Here is a 22,874-nt window from a genome sequence, read left to right as displayed (position 1 = left end):
CTTCTGACGTCCCTAAAACATGGGACAGAAAATTATATTGCATGTTAGGTCTATTCTTATATCTCGTCTGTGCCCAGGGCCATCGATCAGGCTGACCCACTTGTTCATCCCCAGACCAGGAACCTGTGGACCTGCTGCTGCTGCTGCTTTTCACCTCTTGGTCGCTGGTACCCCTGTGCTCACGTGACGAGCCGCCGCCGGTGGACTCGTGGGTGGCCCCGCTCCGCAGTTCGCGGCACGCCGCTCGTAATTATAGGTTCCTTATTTACCGCCTGTTACACACTTCGTTAGCACATCACTTATAAAGTGGTCGTGTACCACTTAGTAGGGTAGAGCCGGCCGCGTCGTCGCTCTTTCTCACTTTTCGCCTTCACTCCTGAGCTCGTTCCGAGAGCAGCTCGGACATAAGCTGAGGTGGGATCGCGAACGGTTACCCTGAACAGGGGGGGAAACGAGGTCTTGAATGGAAATTTCCGTGGGCTCCTCGAATCACGTTCGATCTCTGCGGTCTAACTTTGGTACAGAGCTAGACTGTAGCTGCTCGACTCTAGCAGTTGATTCAAGGATGTTTGCGTTAGGGTATCGAAGTTTTGGGTGCTTCTATGGAAAGGTTCATATGTTGGAGAAGTTGATATGGTTTAGAATGTACTGGTTGGTAATTAATTGTGGAGGATCGATGTTTCTGATAAATTTTGAAGGTATAGAATAATCTATTTCTTAACTTTTGAGTCTTGAAAAGCGGATGGGTTTGGATGATTGAATGGACGAGTGGGTTTGGGTTCAGGCAGACCTCTGTTCATCTATCTTGAGATGTGATTTGGGATGAATATTTTTTAAAATATACTTCTCATGAAATGTTTATAATAAACGAGTGTGCGTTTTAATTAGTTTCTGTGAGCATCTGAACGGCTAAGTCAAATTGAATCCAGGCAACGCCATCCGAGGAGGCATTCAAAGTCCTCTTTTGGAATCGTGTAAACCCAGTAGCGTTTCGTCTTCGTTGCCTGAAATGTCTTCTTAAAAATCCAAGATCTCTACAGCTCTTAGCCCATGTATACCCTAAGATAAACACCCTGGTGGGCCAGACAGGTCCCCAAATCCATAATAAACCCGAGCACTATCGGGATTTCGACTGAATCATAAGGATGATTAAGCAAGAACCAGAAACCCACAAGATAGCGGAACTGTACCCACGCAACGGGTCTTAAACTCGGGCTCAAAACTTCGAAAATTGTAACCTTCGATTGTTCCTCGAATCGAACGGAGGGCGCAATGAGTATCGAGTGTCCCATGGTCGACCAAACGCGATCACGTTGATTGGAGAGCGGTCGAGCTTCCTGGTTATCGGAGTAACGACACGATCGCCCGCGGAATGCGATCGAATGACGTTTTTAGAAAGCTGATTTGAATAGAACCGTGTTCGTCTTCGGTGTCCCGCGTCGTTGGGGATTTGGTTACCGTTCGCGGTGGCCCCTCTGAGGTTCGGCCGGTTCCTATGCGTCATCCGAAGGCGTTATTCCGTCCAGGCAATGCTCGATGGCACTTAATTTCGGCGTTATTTGTATTCTGCTCTCGTGAAACGCATTTGACGGATCCTAGCCGGGAATACTCGTTCGATTCCGACGCGGACTTGGCTAATTCGGTCGTCTAGACGTCGCCTGGCGCCATCGAAATGCTTGATTCGCCGGCAAGTTTTTTCGAAATACTTCATTTCTATCGCTGGTTTCTGTTAATAACCTTATTAATATCAGTAAGAATGTAATGCCTGTTTTTGTTTTAGGAAACCGAAATGTCTCTGGTATTTCTTTTTTAGAAGGAAGATCGTTTATTTGTATTAGGTGTATCAATAAACAATCCACTACTTATTTATTAGAAAATTCTATGTTTCTCGGAAAGAACTCAAATGTTTGTGCTGTTTAACAATATTTGGTATTTGCCTGCAACATCCTACGTCATTTTGACTGAACAAAAATTCGGTATGGTTTTCTGAATTTAAATTGTACTACTACCCTTACTGTAGCCATCGTGAATTACTTATGGATACACCTATTAAATTTAATATTTATATTCCATGTATTTTACTTTCACTTATTGCTCTCAGTTTATTAATTATTGACAGAGCCTAAAGCCTAAGGTGTAGTTACCCCCTTAAGTAGATCACATCGGATTTATCCACTTTGGCATATACTTTTCTATAAAATTTGACATAAAAAAACTGACCGTCATATCAATTCATTTTATCAATGTTATAAGAAAAAAAACACTTATTTTAATTAAGTTCAAATCCTCGTGTTCATCTTTTTACAATCAGATACTCCACACTCTGAAAATTCTTTCCTCGCTTAAGGGGTTAAGAATTTCTATGGTCGACGAATTAAGTCTTGTTTTTATAAAATTTCTGTACCCTTTTGTCACTTCCTCCGAGTGACACGGGACTTTTCTTAGGCTTCATTTGTCCTTAGAGTTCCCGTTTACAAGTAAAAAATTCATCGTTCTCTCATTAATTTTCCATGGGAACCTTTCGCCAGTTTCTCCGAAGCAGATATCCTTCGTCCACGTAAGTGAACTCGATTCGATGCACGGGTGAATGTATTATATACACGCGGTTCGATCGACGGAGCGTTCTCTGCACCACCGTCGTCGCCGTGGATTTTATGAATGGATCGCGTGCGTGCCAACTGGCCTATTAGTGGCGAGGCCCTGCCAACGGTAGCCAGGCCGTGTTCGAACACGAGAACGTTTCTCAATTACTCCGCAAAGCCTCGCGGTGTACACCTACCGTCGTGATTATTACCGAACCGTGACGTGCCGGCTCGCCACCAAGGCTTCACGAAGGTCTCGGCCAAGGTACACCGCCATCACGATCCGCTTTACGCTTCTGCCGGGGCAGATTTTAACATCTACGCTCGGCTAGAAACACCCGAGATACCATCGAGCACCGACTCATCGCTTCGTTAATTCTTTGTAGTGTAACTTTATCGATTTATCTTGATACATTATGTTTACCCCGGTTGGTGGTCGGACTGTGTGACGTGTTTTAAGTAATCTCACAGATTTAGGGGTTTATGATTGTTGCCACGTGAGTTTTTCGAAGGACCTAATACCATGTGTGATAATGTATTCATAATGTATTTCTTGTAGGGTCTAGTAACTGTGAAGGGGGTCGTATTAAAAAATTTGGGTAAATATTTATAATGATGGAGTCACCTCTGATTTCGATGTATTTTTAGTATGTTGTACTAAGTAGTATTGTGAAGGTTTTAGTTGGGACTCGTTGTTTATCGAAAAGTAATTAAGAAAAACATTTCTTCGAAACAGTTTATGTAGTTTTGTTTATTTATTTAATTACATTTTCTGTTATTGGGTTTATGTCTGCCATTATTTTGAAAAAAGCAATCTTTCATCAAAATCAAAACAATTATCTCTAAACAACTGTGAATTACTATTTTCCTTGGACTGTCTCTAACCAACTCCTATTAGTATAATCCTTCAGAGTTTGTTAGACACAGTTCAAGAAAAAAAAAAAGTCATTGAGGGTTGGTTAGAGACAGTTTAACTCTTTAGTGTTAGGTGGGTTAAAAACTGTGGGATATATTTTAACCCACCTCGAAAAATTGAAGTTACTCATAGTCATACAGTCAAATATTTTATTTTTACATTAAAAAAAATTCTCTGCAACTAGGGTTTTTATTTTCTTTAAAATCGTGTGCCTCAAAAGTTAAGAAAAAAAAAAAAGTCATTGATTGGAGTCAGTTCAAGAGGAAGGTATTGTTCTCTTAATAATTTTTCAATAAACAACACATAAAATGATAGTATGATGTTACAATCGTAAGCTGGCAATAATTGGGACATCTACCCTACTGGTTATACCTATACTGTGGTCCAGGTATCAATCCCAAGCTTCCCTTCATTCATTCCCAGCGTCGAAACTCCATTCGTGGCCACCGACGATTCCTTGATTGCAGCCGGAAGTTCCGACGGCGGAAACACGGTCCAACACAAGCGTACATCTCGTGCACGCACGCTCGCCACTTCTCGCGTCGTCGTTCGGGATAAAAACAGCAGCGTAGCGGTGCACCGAAACGGCGAAGCGACGACACTTCATCTTCGCCGGCCGTGTAAAAGCAGATCCAGGCCTCGGAGGTCTTTTCAGTCTTCGACAGAAATCGCCTCTATCTCTCGGTTATGTAGGGTCGACTCGATTCGGGTTTCTTTCCGCATCCGTTCTCGGCCTTCCTCCGGAGGGGGGAGCTTTTCTTCCGAGGTCCTCGCGAGCTTCCGTCTAGCGATAATGAGGTTTCGAAAAAGGGCCGAGAAGAGGAGAAAAGAGCGCTGGGGAACAAACGGAAGAGGAGAGGGTACACCGAGTTCGCGAACGCGCTGTATTAGACCGATGCATGGTCGGAGAGCATCGTCGTCGACGTCGTCGTCGGACGTCCTTCTCCCTCGTCTACCATCCTCCCATTTTTCCTTTTTTTTTTTTTTTTTTTTTTTTTTTTTTTTTTCGTCGGGAAGGATGATCACCGGCGGTGTGTGTACGTGTCGTTGGATTGTTAGTCCGCGGGCATTCAGGCGAAACTTTCTTGGGGGGATAATTGCGATTGTAATTAAAATTCTCGGGGTGAAAAGGAGAGGTAGAGGAAAGAGGGGGAGAAAGAGAGAGAGAGAGAGCTGTTGGTGGCCACGTAGAAATGAGCAAGAGAGGAAGAAAGAGCCGAGGGACAGAGACGCTGCTGCTGCTCTCCTGGCCTGGCTTTTGGGGGGATGAGAGTAGAGAGAAAGAGAGAGAAAGAAAGCAACCTGGTTCGAGCCTCGACAAGCCGGAGTGCCATAATTGGAACGGTCGCGTGCGCCTGCCGCAGGACAATGGACTCGTCCGAGTGCAAATTATTAACGCGCCCCACTCTTTCACGCGCTGTCTCTCTCTTTTTCTCGTTCTTTCTCTCTGTCGTCGTTTCTGGTCCCTTCTGCGGGAGCCCTGGTTCCTTCTGCCGCCCTCTACCACTACTTCCTGCCATCGAGTCGCCTCCAGAAAATATCATTCTTCGCGCCTGGAATATTATGTACCATTCGACCGTCTCGTGGCCCCCTCCCAACGATGGAAAATATCCGATGGGTCGCGGAGAATTATTTCAGGGTGCATTCGAGAAGGGAGGATACGTAGCGCGCTACTTGAGGATCGAGTGGGGTGTTGACATGCTCATTTGCAGCCTATATGGGTGATTCATGCCCTCTCGGAATACGTAATGGGGATGCTAAGGTGATTATTATATGGGGTGGTGTTGGAGATCTGTTTTTATGCGGTGAAACGGTTCTTTTATTCTGCGATAGGATCTGTTTAGGTGGAAAATAATAATGGCTTCATTGCTTCGTGTGTATAGACGCGAATGAAATGTGGCCCGTGGGGATATTGTAATTACATTCTTTCTCTCGTGTAGCTACGATTTCATAGAATTGTTAGCACAAACGGGGAAATTAACTTTGTTGCCTTATTAAGAATTTTATTGGACTAACAGATCAAGAGAAATGTAGTCTATTGAACGTACCTGTAAAGTATGATAATTTATTCCACTTATTCGAACGGTTTATTATGCTGCGATTAATATAACATTTTTGTCAGTACTTTTTTATGGATGCTTCTCATTATATGTATTGTTGTTTATTTGCAAATGCTCTAAATGCGTAGAAACGACAGTGTAATAATGGTAATGATCTTTAAAAAAATGTTCAACTACAAAACTTCAGAAGAGAACCTAGGGGAATGGACTTATGTTTCTGCTACAGTATTTGGAATTATCCTATAGTATACTGTTCCTTACGATTTTACAGGGTTATTCAAATGATTCTCCTTAAATAGGTTTTTAATTTCTGTGCTTCTCATGCTCTACAATCTTCTAATTTGTTTAATTGTGCAAAAACAAGATGCATCGAAAATTAATGATCAGGAAGAGAACGAGCAACGACGAATCGGCGCCTTCCCGAAGACCGGCGCCAGTAAACGTCGGGTTCTCACGCGTTTGCATTCAAAAAATTGAAAAAATCAGTTATTAATATCTATAGATTATTACCATTTCTACATACTTCCGTTCAATTCTAGCATTACTAAATTTATCTGCTAATGAATAGAACTTAAAAACCCTTTCAACCCTTAATTTGATCAACACGTTCACCGCGGAACCTATTTTGACTGACATTACGTTCATGCCGATTATATTATTTGACATTTTGTCGCTCTAGTTCTTAACTGTTCTATTCCCACTAGTTTCTAAACTGAGAAAATTGAGTTTAAACTTTACGAAATTTGATATTACAGAAGCAGAAAAGTAGTGAAATAATCAAACACACTGTATCATCATACACTGAATAGCTATTTTGTCTTATTACGAACATAAATGTCCAATTATTGGAGGTACAACCATTAAAAAAAAGTTTCAGTTTCGCATCTGAGACTTAGAAGAATATTTGTTACTTTGATAAATTTTCTTTATATATTTGTTTCCTATTTTCTAATGTGATGCACGTAGATTGATTAATTACATTTTTTTCTCAAAACGGAGTTAGAACAGTTAAGAACACGGGTATCAATTTCAATTTCTATTACACAAGGATCACGGGTGACCAACGTCAAGAACAATATCAAGAACAACAGCAAAAACCCTCGATCACCATTTCAACAATCCTAAAAAAACTTTCATTTCCCCAGCCAGTCGATGAAACCATAATTTCCCACGCACTCCTTCTAAGAGAGAAAAAAAAAATCGAATCCCCCAGCATCCATTATCCACCACAAAGAGCCATCTCCGTCAAGATGGCGCCAGCCGGGGGGCCCCTCTTCCCCTCTGTAGTTTTCCCATCGAGGCGTAACCCACGGAAACTCCGCGGAGGATGCGCCTAGCCGATCTAATTGTTTTCGCTCGATTTATTAGCATAATCCCGGGGTCTGGCGAAAAAGAACGATGACGAAGAAAAGAAGAAGACGAAGAAGAAGGCGGAGGAGGAAGGGGAGGCCGGGTAATTGGCGTCGGCGAGGAGGAGGGCGTCACGCGTGTGCCCGCGCCGCGTTTAATTCGAGCCGGTCTGGTTCCGCGGGGCGCAGAGGGGTCGTCGGGTAAGGGTGGGGTGGGGGTGGATGGAGGAAATTTCTGAACGGTTTCGCTCACGCACGGGTGTCTGACGGAGGCGCGCGTGTACCCTCCCCCTACCCCTCGTGCCGTATACACACAATACCCGCGAAAGTCGTAATTTTTTCATTATAACCCGCAGGCGGAACAAATACCCGCGCGCCGGCTCTCGCGGTAGCGGTTTCAAGCTGAAGCGTCCTCTTAGCGCGCTCTTCTCGTCCCATCAACTCTGGCAAGCACACGCTCTCTCTGTACAATTCTCTGTCTTCTTCATCTTTTCACCCCCCTCTCTCTCTCTCTCTCTCTCTCTCTCTCTCTCTCTCTCACTCTCTCTTCAATTCGCTTTTACTTTTCAATTCTCTTCCTCTGTCTCTTCCTGGTAACTTCTACCACCACGTAACTCTCTTTCTTTATCTTCGTACATCTATATATCGTTGGCCTCTCCCTTCATCCCCCGTCTCCTCATTCTTCCTTGAACGGCACCGCGAGAACAAGTACAATAACGGAGGAAGCCCAGAGGCCTCTGGCACGGCCCATTAAAAACTTGCAATTAGCATTTAAAATATAAACCTTCCGCGCGGACTGTGGATGAAGAGGAATGAGGAAAAGGGGGAGTGGGTGGCTAAGAGAGACAAAGTGAGATGTCTAATGAAAGGGGGAGGCCTTTTGGATTGGCTAAATGCCTTTCAGCTCGCGGCTGAGCACCCTGAGCCCCGCGGTTTAAATGGAACTCACCCCTGATTGGCCGCCGCCCACCACCACACCGGCAAAACCGACCCGGCACCATTAGCTACCAGCGTCGAAACGACGGCGCCTACTACGCCTAGACTCTCTATCTTCCTCTCTTTCTCTTTCCTCCCTCTAGCCCTCCCGTTAGTTTTGCTCCTTCGCATTCCTTCACCTTCGACGCCATTCACGTCGCTTCCGTTGAAGAGAGAACCGGCTTGGGAGGGTCGGTGGGAGCAGTCGGAATAGAAACAGAGATAGAAAAACGTTCGGATACGAAGCTCCACGCGGAAAGGGACGAAGCAGAGAGAGACAGAGAAGCCCAGCAAGGGGTCAGAAGGATTTCTGCACTTGGATTCGTGCCGCCGTTCCTCTACCGTTTCGTCTCTCTTTCATCGGCTTCCTGGCCCTCCCTGCCGCCCACCTTTTTTGCGCATCCATCGCTTTTCTCTCCTCGCCCGTTGATCCCCGGATAAACAAAGCAGAGATAGAGAGAGAGAGTGCGCGGGCGGGCTGCTCTAAGTATCGAGAACGCGCGGCTCTTCGGTATTTTGCGAGGCAAAGCTCGTCGACTTTTTCCTCGTTTTCTTTTTTTCTTTCTTTTCCTTTCATTTTTTTTTTTCTTTTTGTACCCACTTTTCGTTCGGTTAGCTCGCTGCTGCTCCGTCTTTTCACGATACGGCCCAGCCGCCGCGAATACGCGGGCATCGGCGCTGCTCTACACCCCACCACGGACGTATTCAAGATCAGTCGTGATTTCCGGGATTACCTTGGATATACACCGGGGGAATTTCGAGGTTTCGCCGTCGATGTTTCCGGAGCAATGGAATAATTCGAGCTTGGACGATCGGAGATTTACACTACGCCCAGTGAAGGCTCTCTGGGCTCGTTTTTTTTTTTTGGCGGATTACTTTTTGGAAGGGGGTGTTGATGCTTTTTAATGGCGGGAATGTGTTGGGTGTAATAATTATTCGGGCTAAGCTCGTTTTTTCCTCGCTTTTTTTTTAAATGTACAGGGTTACTTGAATTCAGTGTACTATTCCGGCTGGTGAAATGGTTTGGGGGATGGAGAACAACGTGGACGGGGCATGGTTTACGTAGATACTGTAATCGTTGATCCGATGAACCTTTTGGAAAGAAAATATTCGTAGAATATCTTATGAATACCCACTGCATTATTTATTAACCGTTAATTCATACGATTGATTGATCTTCGAAATGGAAGGAAAGGTGGCCGAGCATTGAATGTAATCTTCCTTGCTTCGTTATGAATATTAAATTTAATGAAAAATAGGAAATTACAGATTTCTGATATTTTGCGTAGTACAAATTCTTATGCATGGTGGTATACTTGAAACGATAGAGTGAAATCGAAAGTTTATTGTCCCTACACAAGCTCCAAGATAAAGGAACCAGACTGGAAATCAAATTACCGTCGAAACTTTTATAATCAGGACCCTCGCATCTGAAAAAAAAAGTCAACGGACAGAATGAGGAATCGAGACGTTCGAAAATCGGAATTCAGGAACCCAATGCCCAGCATCCCAGGAATATTCGACCGATAAAAACCCTAAAATTCATCGAAAGAAAAGCAGCACAGCAAACGGGGCGACACTGATAATCGCTGGCACACTCTTGTTTACCTAAGAAATCTGAAAACCCGCTAGCGGTGTTCCCTGATCATCCTCCATGTTTCTTTTCAACCGGTGTCACAAGCTCGCGGAAAAGCAGCGTCGAATAAAAAGCCTCACGGAATAGTACGTAGAAGAAGACTCGTCGTCGAAGCGACGATGAGAAAAAGTAGCGCTCGCTGAATCGAGGAAAAGAAGAGAAAGAAGGCGTAGGAAGTCGCGGCGAGGGAGGCGAGAGAGACAGAGAAGAAAAGAAAAAAGAAAGCGCGGACCGGTCGCATTATTAGCACGTCGAATGCTCGGAAACTTTAGTTAGAAAAGCACATTCATATTTCAGGCTGAATGGCATTATGAGAGCGAAGGGACAGGGCCGCGTGAGCGCACGATAACGAGGTTGTCACGACGTTCCCGCCCAAGGAACAGGCACGAGAGGGAGGTGGAGAACCGAGGGACAACTGAGAGGGGAGAGAGAGAACCGGGAGCGTGTGCAACGGGGGCTTGAAAAAGGAAAGAGGAGAAGGAAAAAAAAAAGGACAACGACATCGACACGAACCACGACGACGACATCGACGGAGGCAGGAAAAACGACTGGTAGGGAGACTTCTTCGAGATCCTTGGCTGGTTCGCCCACCCTTCACCTCCCCCAGGCACAGGGACGCGCACTAGTGAAAGGAACAACTCGCCGTGGAGGAAGAGGATTGAAAAGTGCCGCGACTGAAAGCCCGATTATTTTCCGCTCCTTGTCGTTCCCGCCTAATCAGCGAATTAAAGCAAGCCTGCGGGGGCCACCATCTGTCTTCTCCTATGGCTCGTCGTCTTCTTCTTCTTCTCTCTGGTGAACACCGACCGGCTACGCGACCCGTCCTCATCCTTACTCCGTCTGTCCTCGAGGGGAGGAAGTCGATTGTGTCGGTTTCCACGGCCACCGAGACGGATCGACTCCGGAGGAAACAGGGGACTCAGAGATTCTTCGGTGATAAGTCGCGTTGGATGACCATTGTGACAACCGTACCTCCACTATGATTTCCTTTTCGAACCCCCCTGGGACGGGTTTGTTCCGTTAGGTTCGACCTGAGGATCTGTGGATTGGCAGAATCGATGATCGGTGGTGAGTTTTTTTTTTGGAACGATTTCAGGGTGGTTGAAATATCCAGTTCAGTGTTTTAGTGGTCTCCATTGGTTGTAGAGGTTGGGCCTGTGAATCTTAGTTTGTACAGTGTAGGTTTGAAAGTGTTAACTTGTAGAGGTGGTTCTTTTCTTGTACTACAAATGCAAGAGAAGTCATTTCTGGAATGGATGTATTACCGAAAACTGAAATAAATACCGGTATTTTTTCGGTTTCTATAAGAGTAGGGTTATATACAGCGAAGGTTTAACCGAAAATACTTTTATCAAGCCTTTGTTGACTAATATTTTTCTTTTTCTTTAATTATCAAGCCTAGCCCCATACTTTTGGTCGGTAGTGTACACCCCCGCTTCAAAATACTCAGGTGCGAAGCACGCACGATTTACGAACCCTCTGCGAGCCTTCGAACCTTCCGTCCACGAACAATGTTTTCCTAAAAATCGCAATAAAATAATCCTGTTAACGGCCTCGCGCGAAATTTCCAGAAAAGCTCCAGCATCAAAGCACGAGCAGCGAGAACTGGCTGCCCATTATGCCCCTTACGTTGAAACATCTCGGGCGTGTACGAGGGCCGTAGGACGCGTGTGTGCGTTTATTCATCGTCGTGGCCAGCGGCTGGTGAATTAACACGGTTAAACGTCTGCAAGAAATTGCGGGGCGGCCGTGAATTTTCTGCTGGCACAGGGGTATAGAGAGGGAGAGGCGGGGTCCGTCTAATTCGCGAGTCGGGGCTTAACGGCTCGTGGGAGTTTTCACGCGATAGCCAGGGCTACTCGTGTTTAATGTAAATTCGCAAATTGAAGGGGCCAGGGTAATCAACTAACCGCCAACGAGTAACTCCGGTAAACTCATTGAAATAGTTCATAACTTCGCCTCCCCGCTAGTTTTGGAGTTTCGCCGAAGGTAGGGGTTGGGGGGAGGGGTGGGGGCAACTTCCGCGGAATTTCCCACATCATACCGACCGACCGACTGGCCCCGGCATTGTTACGACGCTACCATACCCGACAACTTCGCCAGTGCGCGCCGTTTTCGGCCGCAGTTCGACGATACATCAGCGAAATCTCGGGGAAAGTGTACCTATCCGACTGGTGGCAAGCTTCGATCGATCGCCGGCTTCTATCCTCCATGTTCCACGGCCCTGTTAACCCTCTCCGCGCGAAGATTGTTGAACTGGTCACTCACCTGTCGTCGCGGTACAGTAAAACCTGGATTAGTACTCGAAAATTGGGACTGGAGCCCGGGCAGTTACGAAGTAGAGGAATCGATACCAAATATAGAATCAACACTGAACGTGGAGAAGGACAGTTAGTGAAAAAGAAAGAGGGACTGAGCATCGGAACGATGACAAAGTTTAGATACTTCTGCCTGTCAATGATGGAAGGGTAATGCTACCATGAACATTTTTTATTTTTAGTTTTATTTGAATAAAACTTTGACTGACGTGTTTGTGGGATTTTTCTGATTAAAATGATACCAAACACGGTATAATTTGGATCATTTGTGACATTTAATCAATGTCAGTAAGTAAATAGAATTTAAATTATGTTGTTTTTGGTCTTGTTTAAAAAAAGTTTTTATCTTGAATTTGTACTTTTGTTTATTCATATAATAACGAATAATAATTGAGTTATGTGATATATAATAATATAGATATTAAACGTTTATTATAAAATAAAAAATATTTCAAACAAGAATAATGGAAAAAATTGAGTGGGCACAGTCAAGAGAAACTATACATTCCGTATCTTACTATCAGAGGGTTCAAAAATGCAGTAGTTTCATCTTAAAAACAAAGTATAGCATCCATATTGTCGAGAAAATACAAAGGAAACTCTAACTAACGAAAGTTGTATACGCATAAATATAAATAGTTCAACTTTGATCGAACACAATTTTTCTGTAAAGTTCAAGGAAAGTCCCACTTTTGTGGAGACACCTAGTATATGCGGATCAGTATTGTTTTTTTACTTCAACAATGTATACGATTAATGACATCGGTTCTGACTTACTCGAGCAAATCCTCGTGGTCGCCATATCTCGTGCAAGAAACACACGAATATAGAACGGGTTCGTTCAACCAGCTGGAGAAAGGATTGAAACGCTCTCCGGACTGTATTAAGATCCTCGTGGCGCGATTAAAGGATATCAGTCAGCATCGTTTATTGGGCCAACACAGAGAGAAAGAAGCTGCCGAATGGATGGGCGCGGAGAGATCGGTTGCCAGGAGTTGTTGCCTGGCCTCGGGTGGCCCGAAGCCAATCGAATCGATTCGCGATCCCGTCGCGGGATTCTTGGCACGGATCCAACGGACTACCCGTAAACGGTCGGCCCGTTTCGAGCGACCGTGTAAATGAATAAAACCTCGTAGTCTGGATAAAGAAACGGAAAACAAGAGCACCGGGACCCGTTCAGGCATCGCGAATCAACCGACGGGAAAACAAACGAGCCCGAGCGGTGTTACGCGGATAAAATCCGGGGAACGTTCAGGAGACCATTCAAGTGGAACCGTTTCTTTCTTACCCTCTCGCAGAGATGGACGGTGAACCTGTCGAGGGAAAAAAAGTTTTATGGGAATCGTAACGTGAACGGCGTCAGAAAACAACGGATGCCATTTTTCACTGCTAAATGGGTTACTTTTATTTTTATTAGACACGACGGTAAAATATAAAAGTTAATGAAGAACTGTTAGTAGTTCTTGGCGTTAATCTTTGTTGGTAACGAAGGAGGTAAGGTAGATTCGAAGACCACAGACTGGGTAAAGAAGTGTGAATAGAGGGGGAGTGTTCAACAGAAATGGAGTAAGCTGATGTTAAGTCTGACCCTGATCGTGGATTAAATTATTTATTTTCAAATAGATATTATAGACCCAATGTAGACATTACTAACCAATATAGACATTTCAGACAACAATATCTATAACCACACGGCTCTGGTAGATCCTTATTGAGGCTCCCATATACTTATACTTTTTTTATAAACTTGACACATACTACATACACCTATGTAATATGATGTTTTTCAAAGTTTGCTGACTTTATTACGCAGTGTGATATATACTACGCAGATTCTAAGCGCAACTCAATATTTAATACCGTTAAAATAGAAGATAGGAGTCGAATATTTCTGATAGGCGATACATGGCTCCTATCCTGACAAGCTTTGGCCACCACTGATCTATAACATAATAGTAACAACCCAAGTCCTTCGTTCTTCAATCAACATCGAACCCAAAACATTCATCTTAGTCTGCCTTCAATCCGAACATTCTACTTCCCCCAGTCGTCGCTCTAAAACCCACTACATCCACAGACACCTTCTGGCATCGACACCCCCCGAAGTACGCCACATCCTGATGCACAATAACAGCGCCCATGTCCGCAAAAAAAAAAACCCGTCTATCAATAACTCGATCCATCAGAATATTAGTACGAGTATCCTCCGGTTTCCTGGACTCCTCCAGTCTGTTTGGTGGTCCAAGTGAAGTGTCCCAGACGGCATTAAGGAAACCGAGAGCAGAGACTCGGCTATCTCATCAGATTAAAAAGTTTCAGAAACGTAAATAAATGGGCTGCGGTGCACAATGAGAGGACGCTCCGGGAGGATGGCAGGAAGGGGGAAGGGACAAGGAGAAGAAGTTAGGCGATGGAGGAAGATGAATAAAGAGAGACGAGGACCAGGCTCTATAGATGGAATCCGGGGCGGTGGTGGTTAGAGTAACAGTGGCAGCAACAATGGTGGTAGAAGCAGCACCAGCGACAGGCGGCAAGCAACAACGATGCCAAACAGCGGGGGATTGGCCGTCGGCTGTGGGTTTGCGGATCCGCTCTTAGTATATTGGAACGAGCCTCTCTTCAGCATCCATACCGTGTTCCCTGTCGTCGTCGTCCCTTCCGCCTTGCCTTACCATTCGCTCCCCCTCGTCTCCCCTCCCTTTCTATCTGTTCCCCACTCTCCTTTCGCCTCTACCCGCGACTTCACGGGGTCCTCTGGACAGGGCCAAACTCATGCCTCTGCTTTCGGATTCCCCCGTCCCCTCGGCTCTACCCCGGTGGATCTTTTTTGTTGGTCCTCTTCTTGCGTCGCTTTTCGTATTTCATTATGAGCCCGTGTCGTCTTTTTCTCTTCTTGACTTCTCTCTCCTCCCCCCTCACCCGGCATCCCCACTCCTCTCGCCTTTTTCGTCGGCGCGCTGTTTTTTGCGCACGCCTTTTATTGCCTTTTCGTTTTATACCCACCAGTTATTTTGCCCTTAGTTACCGTTCTTTCTTCGAGCTTGCGGTGTCTGTTCTGGGCTTCTTCGGCTCCCTACGGTTCGCGGTGTATTGTCTTCGGTTTCTGCGTTTTCTTTTTGCTTCTTTTTTTTTTTTATTTTCTTTTAGGAAGGTGTTACGTTAGGTTTTCTTTTTTTTAAATAGCGTTCAGGAATTCTTGTCACTATTTTTCAGTGTAGTCAGCTGTTTATTGCAACAATTGGTACGAGGTTTTGATTATTTTGTATCGTATCTCGATTTTTATTTGACTCGGCAGAATCTCCATTTCACCACTTTTTTTCTCTATTTTTACAACCTTATGCACCAATTGCTTTCAAACCTTCCGTATTCTGCAAAGAATCTTCTACAGAAAATCTACAATTTTCTTCGTTCCCTCTACTACCTTACAATTTTTCTCAGACCCTCTCTATCAATCTACTATTTTATACATACATCACTTCGATATTTCTATCCATTTTACATTATTACCATTTTCAACACCAGCTTTGCATTATGTTTCACAATTCTATTCTATTTAGCTGCACTACCCCCTATATATTTCACCCCGTCTGCAGAATTCCATACAGTTTTCTATACATACAGCTTTATATCATCGCCCTTTACAAATCCTCCGCCTTTTCTCTCACCTCTCCCTCCACTCTAATTTTTTTCCATTCCCCTCATTTACGAACATCCACCACACCCTCGCATCCCCCTGCCATATTCCCTTTTATTTAATATATTTCCTCTCATTTTTCATCAGTTTCAACATTCACACGCATTTCACCCGACTTCAATTTCTCTCCTTCCACCACTGTCCCTGCCTGCCTGACGCTCAGGACTCTCGGCCACGTACACAAAGGTCCCCCGGCTTTTATTATACGAGATACGAGATAGCCGGCCCTTCCCCACCCCCTTCTGTCGCAAGAAACTCACGGTGACGTTCGAAACCCGTGCGCCACCGTGGCCCGCGCAAGGCCTTTTGGCAAACTTTGCGAATCTTGGATCACGACGGATTAGCTACCTCCAGCAATATCCTCGATGCTCGTGGAATTCAATGAAATGCCACGAGTTCGATGGGGAGTAGAGGAGAGGACTTCGAGCCTTCTCCCTTCCTACCCTTCCATTCAAATATCCTCCGTGAACACGACCGATTCACGGGGATTTTACTAATTTTCTAGAGAGGCGAGACGGGGAGAACTGGTTTATACGGAACCGAGCCGTTCGAGCGGATTAAGAGGATTAAAATTGCGAGCGAAATTAATGCGAAACTGTGGACACTCGCTTTGTTCGTGTCCATGGTGGGGGTGGAATTTCTGGTTCACCGTTTTTCGTCCGTGATTTCGTTGTTTGCTTAACACATTAGCGACCGATTGCCTATTGGTAGATTTCTAAATTTCAGTGCTTATATATAAAAACCTTATTAATTTACCCTTAGATCAGGCTTAAAGAAACAATTGTTACGTGGTTATGTCAGAATTCTTCCTAGTTTTCGAGAATGTAATTTGCTACTGTGACTGAACTGTTTGGTTATTGATGGTTGGATCTACTAAAGCTATTAGGCAAGTGGTAAGTGTCAGTCATCGACCTGGCGGGGATGCTAGGTCTCTGAAGATCTGTCCACTTTGGGTCAGAATTCGGCAGAACTTTATTCGAATGACACATAGTGAAAAACAGCAATGATCAGCATTATCCTGACCTTTAAACAATTAATAATATTAAATAGTTGTTCATCAAGTGTCTATTTCCTTTTATCTTTTATTGGAAAAATTCTGGAATTTCCACGTTTAATCAATGAAAAATAGCAAGTCACTTTTTTTTTTAATCTTTAATTCGCATCGATAAAAAATACAACATAAAAAATATACGTACTGAACAGAAATCGGGACGTGATTAGAAATAGGGACATTGACCTTAGTTACAGTTTTGGTATCAATCTACAATGGTCTACATGACACTGTCGTATAATTGTCAAATAATCGGTTAAACCGTTCACATATCTGACGATAAATTAGCATCGTGGCATTTTCTTAGTCGCATTCAAAAGTGATCGTCGATCTTTCCCAGCACGAGAGTCGGCCAGGGATGTGGACGGTAGGGGGTCAGCAATACGGAATAACAGTGCGCGCGGCAAAGGCGGACTTAAATCGATTACAGGATAGCCCATGAGACGTAGAGCTCGGGGTATGGGGAAACTGATAGAGCAACGAGATTGGATAGAATGGGAAGCCTTGGAAAGTGGATTGAGAGAGGAGAGCGCGCTCGGACTCTCTCGTGTCTCTCCCCATCAGCGAACGGGCCCGGAACCGTCTCTGTGAGAAGTTGCCCAAGTAAATTACGCCTTCCATATCTTTTTTTTTCCCCGCGATCCGCCGAAATATGAGCGACTGGATCAATCCCCCGCGAAAGGAAGGGCGTCGGCGCGTTTAAATAGCTCTTTGATCGACGAATCCGAGATTCATCGGGATACGGACCATTTGGACAATTTCATGAAGGATTCATATTATCATATTCGTAGATATTAACGCTTGATAGACGGCAAGCTGAATACGAGGAATTTTTTATTGTTTGCTGTGCCTCGCGGTACTTCACAACTTCGAATTGTCAGCTTTTAAAATTATTGGGAATATATTAGGTACAGCAATAACTGGTCCACTGTTTTTTTTTAAGTATAAGACGGGTAAATATTTATTTGTCGCTACATTTTTGCTACACCCTGTATAACAATCTCGACAAGAAAGGTAGAAATTTTTAAGTCGAATAGACATTCTCCTATTCATAGACCAATTTGTGTCTACACGTCGGTCAAAACGGTTCCAACAAATGCGGCAACCCAACCCTTATCGCGTTCCGACTGCGAACAGGTCAATAACAGGATAACATTAAGTACCGACGGCCTTTCTGTCCTATAACTCCTCATTGCCTCTAGTACAAGTACCCGAAACATCTTCCAGCCACCTTAGTTCAAACCGATCATCGGCCCGAAACGTTTCGTATCGACCAGTTGTGAATAACGCGACATCGTAGCAGCGATCTAACCAACGCAGTGCGTGTTCATCGAAGCCATATTTCGTCCATGGTCCAAAAATGGTCCACCGACCGCCTACACAGAAACGACGCTACGTAAAAAATTCGATATGCGGTTTTCGGAAGTTCCTCGCTGCAATTTTCACAGGACCAGGGACATAGGCGCGAACAAAGAGAAAGAGAGGGGGGGGGAATGGAAAGAGAGAAAAGTCAACGAATAGAGTATCAGAGAGAATCGGCGCGAAAGAGAGGTCACGAAACGGTGGAGGAGAGAGGTCCGACGCGAGGCTGTCGGGTGCGAAAGCCGAAACCGCAGAATGAAATTACTCCTGCTCAATCGTTTATAACTGTAGGATAAACGGATTAAACCGTCAGCGCACGGGGCTCGCAGTTTATTTGTCATCGTGCGCGGAGAGAGTTCCGACCCAGCGCGGCGGCCGTCAGTCGTGCCGTTTGTGTGCCGAAAGTCGCGCGACCTTGATATTCGAGGGAACGAATTCGATGGCTTTTGCAAGGTGTCGTGGATCAGTGTTCGACACAATGTGACACGAGACGTGTGTTTTATCGATGATCGGGTTCATATGTGTCAGTGGTGGAAGTGGTAATGATCTGCGGGAATGGTGGTGGTGAAAAGTAGCTGCACAGGGTGAGCAAAAGAAATACATTTTTTGCATAACATTTTTCGTGTCATATTGCAAGTTATATGTTGTTCGTCAGGTGTGACACACGGTTATTAATAATGAGATTCGAAATGTTACACAAACTTGGTAGAGACTTGTCCAAAAGGTATACTCTTGTGACAGGTTATGAAAATATGTTGTATAGCAAGATTAGACAACAATTTGTTATATGACGCTTTTTGTTACATAGTGTAGATGCAGCTTTAGATTGCGGATTTTACGCATTTACAGCATAAGTGAATGTATAGAATCGAATGAAATAGCGACTTTAATAATATGTAGTAAATGTATTAATTTATGTATTTTTAACGTAATAGAACCATTCATGAAGAATGTCTGTTTCTGTCTGGTTTTTCAAAATTTACCTACAAAAGCTTGAATTTGCATAAACATCCGCAGTCTACTGATTATAATTTGAATTATAATTTGTAAGTTTAAGTTTGTGATCGCTACTGCGTCTGAATCGATAAACTTTTTAAGGGTAGTTTGGGGAAGTTTCGTGAAAGTAGAGTCTGTGAACCTTGTCATATTTCTGTTAATTCTACATTTTGTTTCATATTTATAGAATATGGTATAGACAAGCACAATGCAACAAAACGGTAACAAAATTGTGACATTTTCAGTTGGTATTCGCCGCGCAATATTATCTTGCAGGTGAGAGCAATTAAAATTCATAGAACATATTCGAAAGCAGCACCATTCTGTAGTCGAACAGTAAGTCAACTAACCGTAATCTACGGTTGTGCTGAAAAGATTAGTAAAATTTTTTCTTTTTTTTTTTTTTTTTTTAAAAAAAGCCGTACTTTTATAAAACCTAAAACGTCGTTCGTGGGAGTCATAGCGCGACACTAATTACTTCTTAGCGACGAACGGTTTCATCCCCCGCAGAACGAGAAAAGAATCATTTAGCCGGCCACTGGTGAAGTATTGAAGGCATTACACGTGTACGTAACGAACCCGCCCGGGCTGAAGTGAAATATTACAAAAGCCGGCACGAGGGCGTTTTTCATCCCGACGTTTCGGGGCAGGGAGAGGGGCAGGGACTTTCCGTTTGGGAGCCACTTAAACGGCCGTAGTAAAGAGGCAGGGTGGTATATGCATTACAACCCTCTACGTATGTAAAAAACAAAAAGAATCCTGCGTACGATAACGAAACCGCAGCAAGCTGTAAATCCCCAAAGTAATCCGCGCGAAGTGGCGTGTCCATACATTCACGCGATGATAGGTATCCACTGGTGACGACTCACGACCAATGAATATCGATAGCATTCAGGTTCAGACGAATATCGCAATAGGGGGTATGTGAAATAACCGATACAAGAACGTTTTGATACAATTTTAACTGTTAACTTCGTCGAACACTAGGGAATTCCTGTTTCGGTAAATTATCGTTGTGTCAATTTTGTTAATTTGTTTACTCGTAGCGGAAGTCGTCAAAAATTTGTGCATCTGTTAGATTAGGGGGTAATAAATGGCCAGTCTCTGTTCATATCTGCAGTATTATAATTCTGTACGATTTAAATGGTTGATGCTCACGAACATTCATTTACTCGTATGACTAATTTACAAACAAAAATTTTCAGTGAACCCATCGGTATTTCTATTCCGGTTAGAAATAAAGAAAATCATCAATCCCCAAAGCAGAGTGGGGGAATCGTTAATTTTCTAATTAAAAATTTCGAATAACGAATAAAACCTACAAACTATTATTCGTTACTCCAACATCGAATAACGAATAAAGATAAAGTATTTTTCATTCGAGTAGTTATTTAAATAATTTTTCATCCAAATAATGCCCAACTCTGCCTCGAAGTACGTAATCCAAAAATTATCGAACCCAGCCTCCTCGAATCATGTTCACGCGGTTATCTCTTTCCCCTGGGTCTCTCGCCCGTGTTGCTCACTTCCTCCAGCCAATATTCGCGTGTCGAAAGAAAACTCGGCGGCCCCCTTCGGCCTCGTGAACAACGGGTGCCTCGGATGCCAGTAATGAAAAACGCCACGAAGGGATGGCTGGTTGATACGAGACGACGAAGGTGGATAGGCACGGTGGCAGACGGGGACGAAGCGTAAGGGGCGGGACAGAGGGTGATGAGGGGGGGAGGGGTAGGTGTTCATATCTGGGCGCGTGTGCGCGAGGGGCGCCGGAAACAAGGGTGCAAGAGTAGCCTGGCTATTGTTTGAAATGCGAACACTTAGTAAAGCGGCAAGTGAAAAGAGACCAGATGAGACAAGGAGGAAAGACACTTGCACGATGGATACGCGTGTGTAAAAAAGAGAGAAAGAGAGGGGGTAGAAACGAGCAAGAAAAGTACGGTTATCCCCCCACATCCAGTCGTGTTCCCCTCCCCCCCTCCCACCAAACGAGTGGCCCTGGCAAAGGCTTTTGCTTTACGCATTGCAATTTTCCTGTCGGAGCTTCTCGCTCCATCCCCCCACCCATCCCTCTTCTTTTCTTCTTTTTTTTTTTCGTCCCGTTGAAATGTTGATGGAAAACGGGGTAGCGTTATCACGAAATACCTGTAACTGTGTACGATATTCCTTTTTTTTTCTTTTTTTAAATGCTTGCAACCAGCTGCGCCCGAGCGATTCTGGTTTCACGACGGGGGCGAAAAAAAAGGGCGAATTTCGGCTCCGTTGTTCCGTTAAACGTGATTGGAGGTAGCCTCCCCCCGCTCCTGTTGCTCCGCTCCTCTGCGTGGTTTGTGTGTACGATGGATCTTCTTTGGAGTGTTTTTGTCGGCTTTCGAGAATAATTCGTGGATGTTGCTGTTTCTCCTTTTTGCGTGTTTTGAATAGAGATTGGCGCTGTGGGATCTGTCGTTGGTTGATTTTATGGGGAATGTTCGACACCGTGGTGTCTGATAAGGAGAGACAGGTACTTTAGTAGTTGAGTTTCTCGATCATAATGTTTATTGTATTAGGAGTGTATATTATCTGTTAGAGAGTATTAACAAATTATGTAATTTTCGATGCGTAAGTGTCACACATATGGTAAATTTAAAAAAAAAAGTAACAGTGACTGGTTCTTGATAGAAACGTACAGTGGACCGAAATTTCCTTCGTTAAAATCAATCATTTTCTTTTGTATTTTTAAATGCAACAGAGGTAAATTATTGGTGTAGAGAGTAGTAGATCCTAACAGTTATAAATGTTAACGATTAATGAAATTTCCACTTTACTTTTAGTAAACTGAGTATACCAACCTGGTAAACTTGTCACCTCATAATAGAAACTTTTCATTATTTCTGTGTTCCATAAAATAGTCCACAAGTTGTATGATTTATCGTCCTTCCACAAATACAATTACCTAATCTTCTTTGTTAATCCTTTGACTACCAAGTATGTAATGTAACTTCAAACTACCCTCCAAATACGAAACATTTTCCTTAGAGACTATTAAAATCTCTACAATTTTCAATGAAAGATTATCAACAAATAGAACCTAATATCCCTTAAAAAAAGAAATTGGTCGCTTATAAGCCACCATCTTTCATTCCATATTCGACGGATCGCCCTAAAGGGCCGCGATCGAAGGAGGGGTTGTTAACCCTCTATGCAAACCAGCCAACGTAACGAAAATCCACGTCCATGGCTTTCATATGCGGGGATGGTGGACCAGATAACAGATAGGGCTGGTCTATCGCCATCTTATGGATCGAAGATCCGCCACTTTAAGTGCATACCCAAAGGATGACGATAGATCAACGTCCGGTAGCGTTCCTTCAACAACGACGTCTGTATCCATCCGGTATATTAAGGCCTGATGTAATGGAGGAGCTCCAGAACGTGGCTGGGAAATGAGAAAAGCGAAATAAGGGGAGGTAGTGGGGATCCCAACGGTGATCGGGGAAATCGTTGGAAATCGTTGGACAGATCAACCGCTCTGAAGAAATCGGTTAATTTATAAATTTTCAAAAGTTTATCATTTTTATCGACCGATCGAAATAGATATGCGTTTATCGTCGGTAGTTCAACTGTCACTCCGATTGTCGCTTAACACTAGAACTACCAAACCCGTCAAAATGACGGATTTCAGATTTACTATTTTACCATTACTGAAATTATAATGACGATTTGGACAGAATTTTGTTGGTTCTCAATTTACTACAAATTTTACTTCATGGTATATTATGCTAAATTGTCTTATATATTCTCTATATTACTGTATTATATAATTTAATTTACTATACATTCAATGCTGGTAGTTCCAATGTTAAGACCAAGTTGCCTTCAAGGAATGAAGAAATTCAACGATTTAACTACCAGTGTCACAACTATATTAATTCCAACAAAAGCGTATTATTATTTAG

At 43.8% G+C, this 22,874-nt stretch overlaps 1 protein-coding gene across 1 annotated transcript; it reads left to right on the top strand.

Moving 5' to 3' along the window:
• The first annotated feature begins 565 nt into the window (after window positions 1–565).
• On the top strand, window positions 566–10,317 carry LOC107187948. The gene is made up of 3 exons (XM_015576157.1): window positions 566–655; window positions 9,816–9,974; window positions 10,126–10,317. Exons 1-3 carry the CDS (start codon window positions 566–568, stop codon window positions 10,315–10,317), a joined length of 441 nt encoding a protein of 146 aa, XP_015431643.1.
• The last annotated feature ends 12,557 nt before the right edge of the window (window positions 10,318–22,874 follow it).

The sequence above is a fragment of the Dufourea novaeangliae genome, unplaced genomic scaffold (genome assembly GCF_001272555.1).
Source record: "Dufourea novaeangliae isolate 0120121106 unplaced genomic scaffold, ASM127255v1 scaffold109, whole genome shotgun sequence".
Classification (NCBI taxonomy): domain Eukaryota; kingdom Metazoa; phylum Arthropoda; class Insecta; order Hymenoptera; family Halictidae; genus Dufourea; species Dufourea novaeangliae.
Note: the sequence above shows the minus strand (reverse complement) of the source record. Positions and strands in the feature narration are given on the sequence as shown.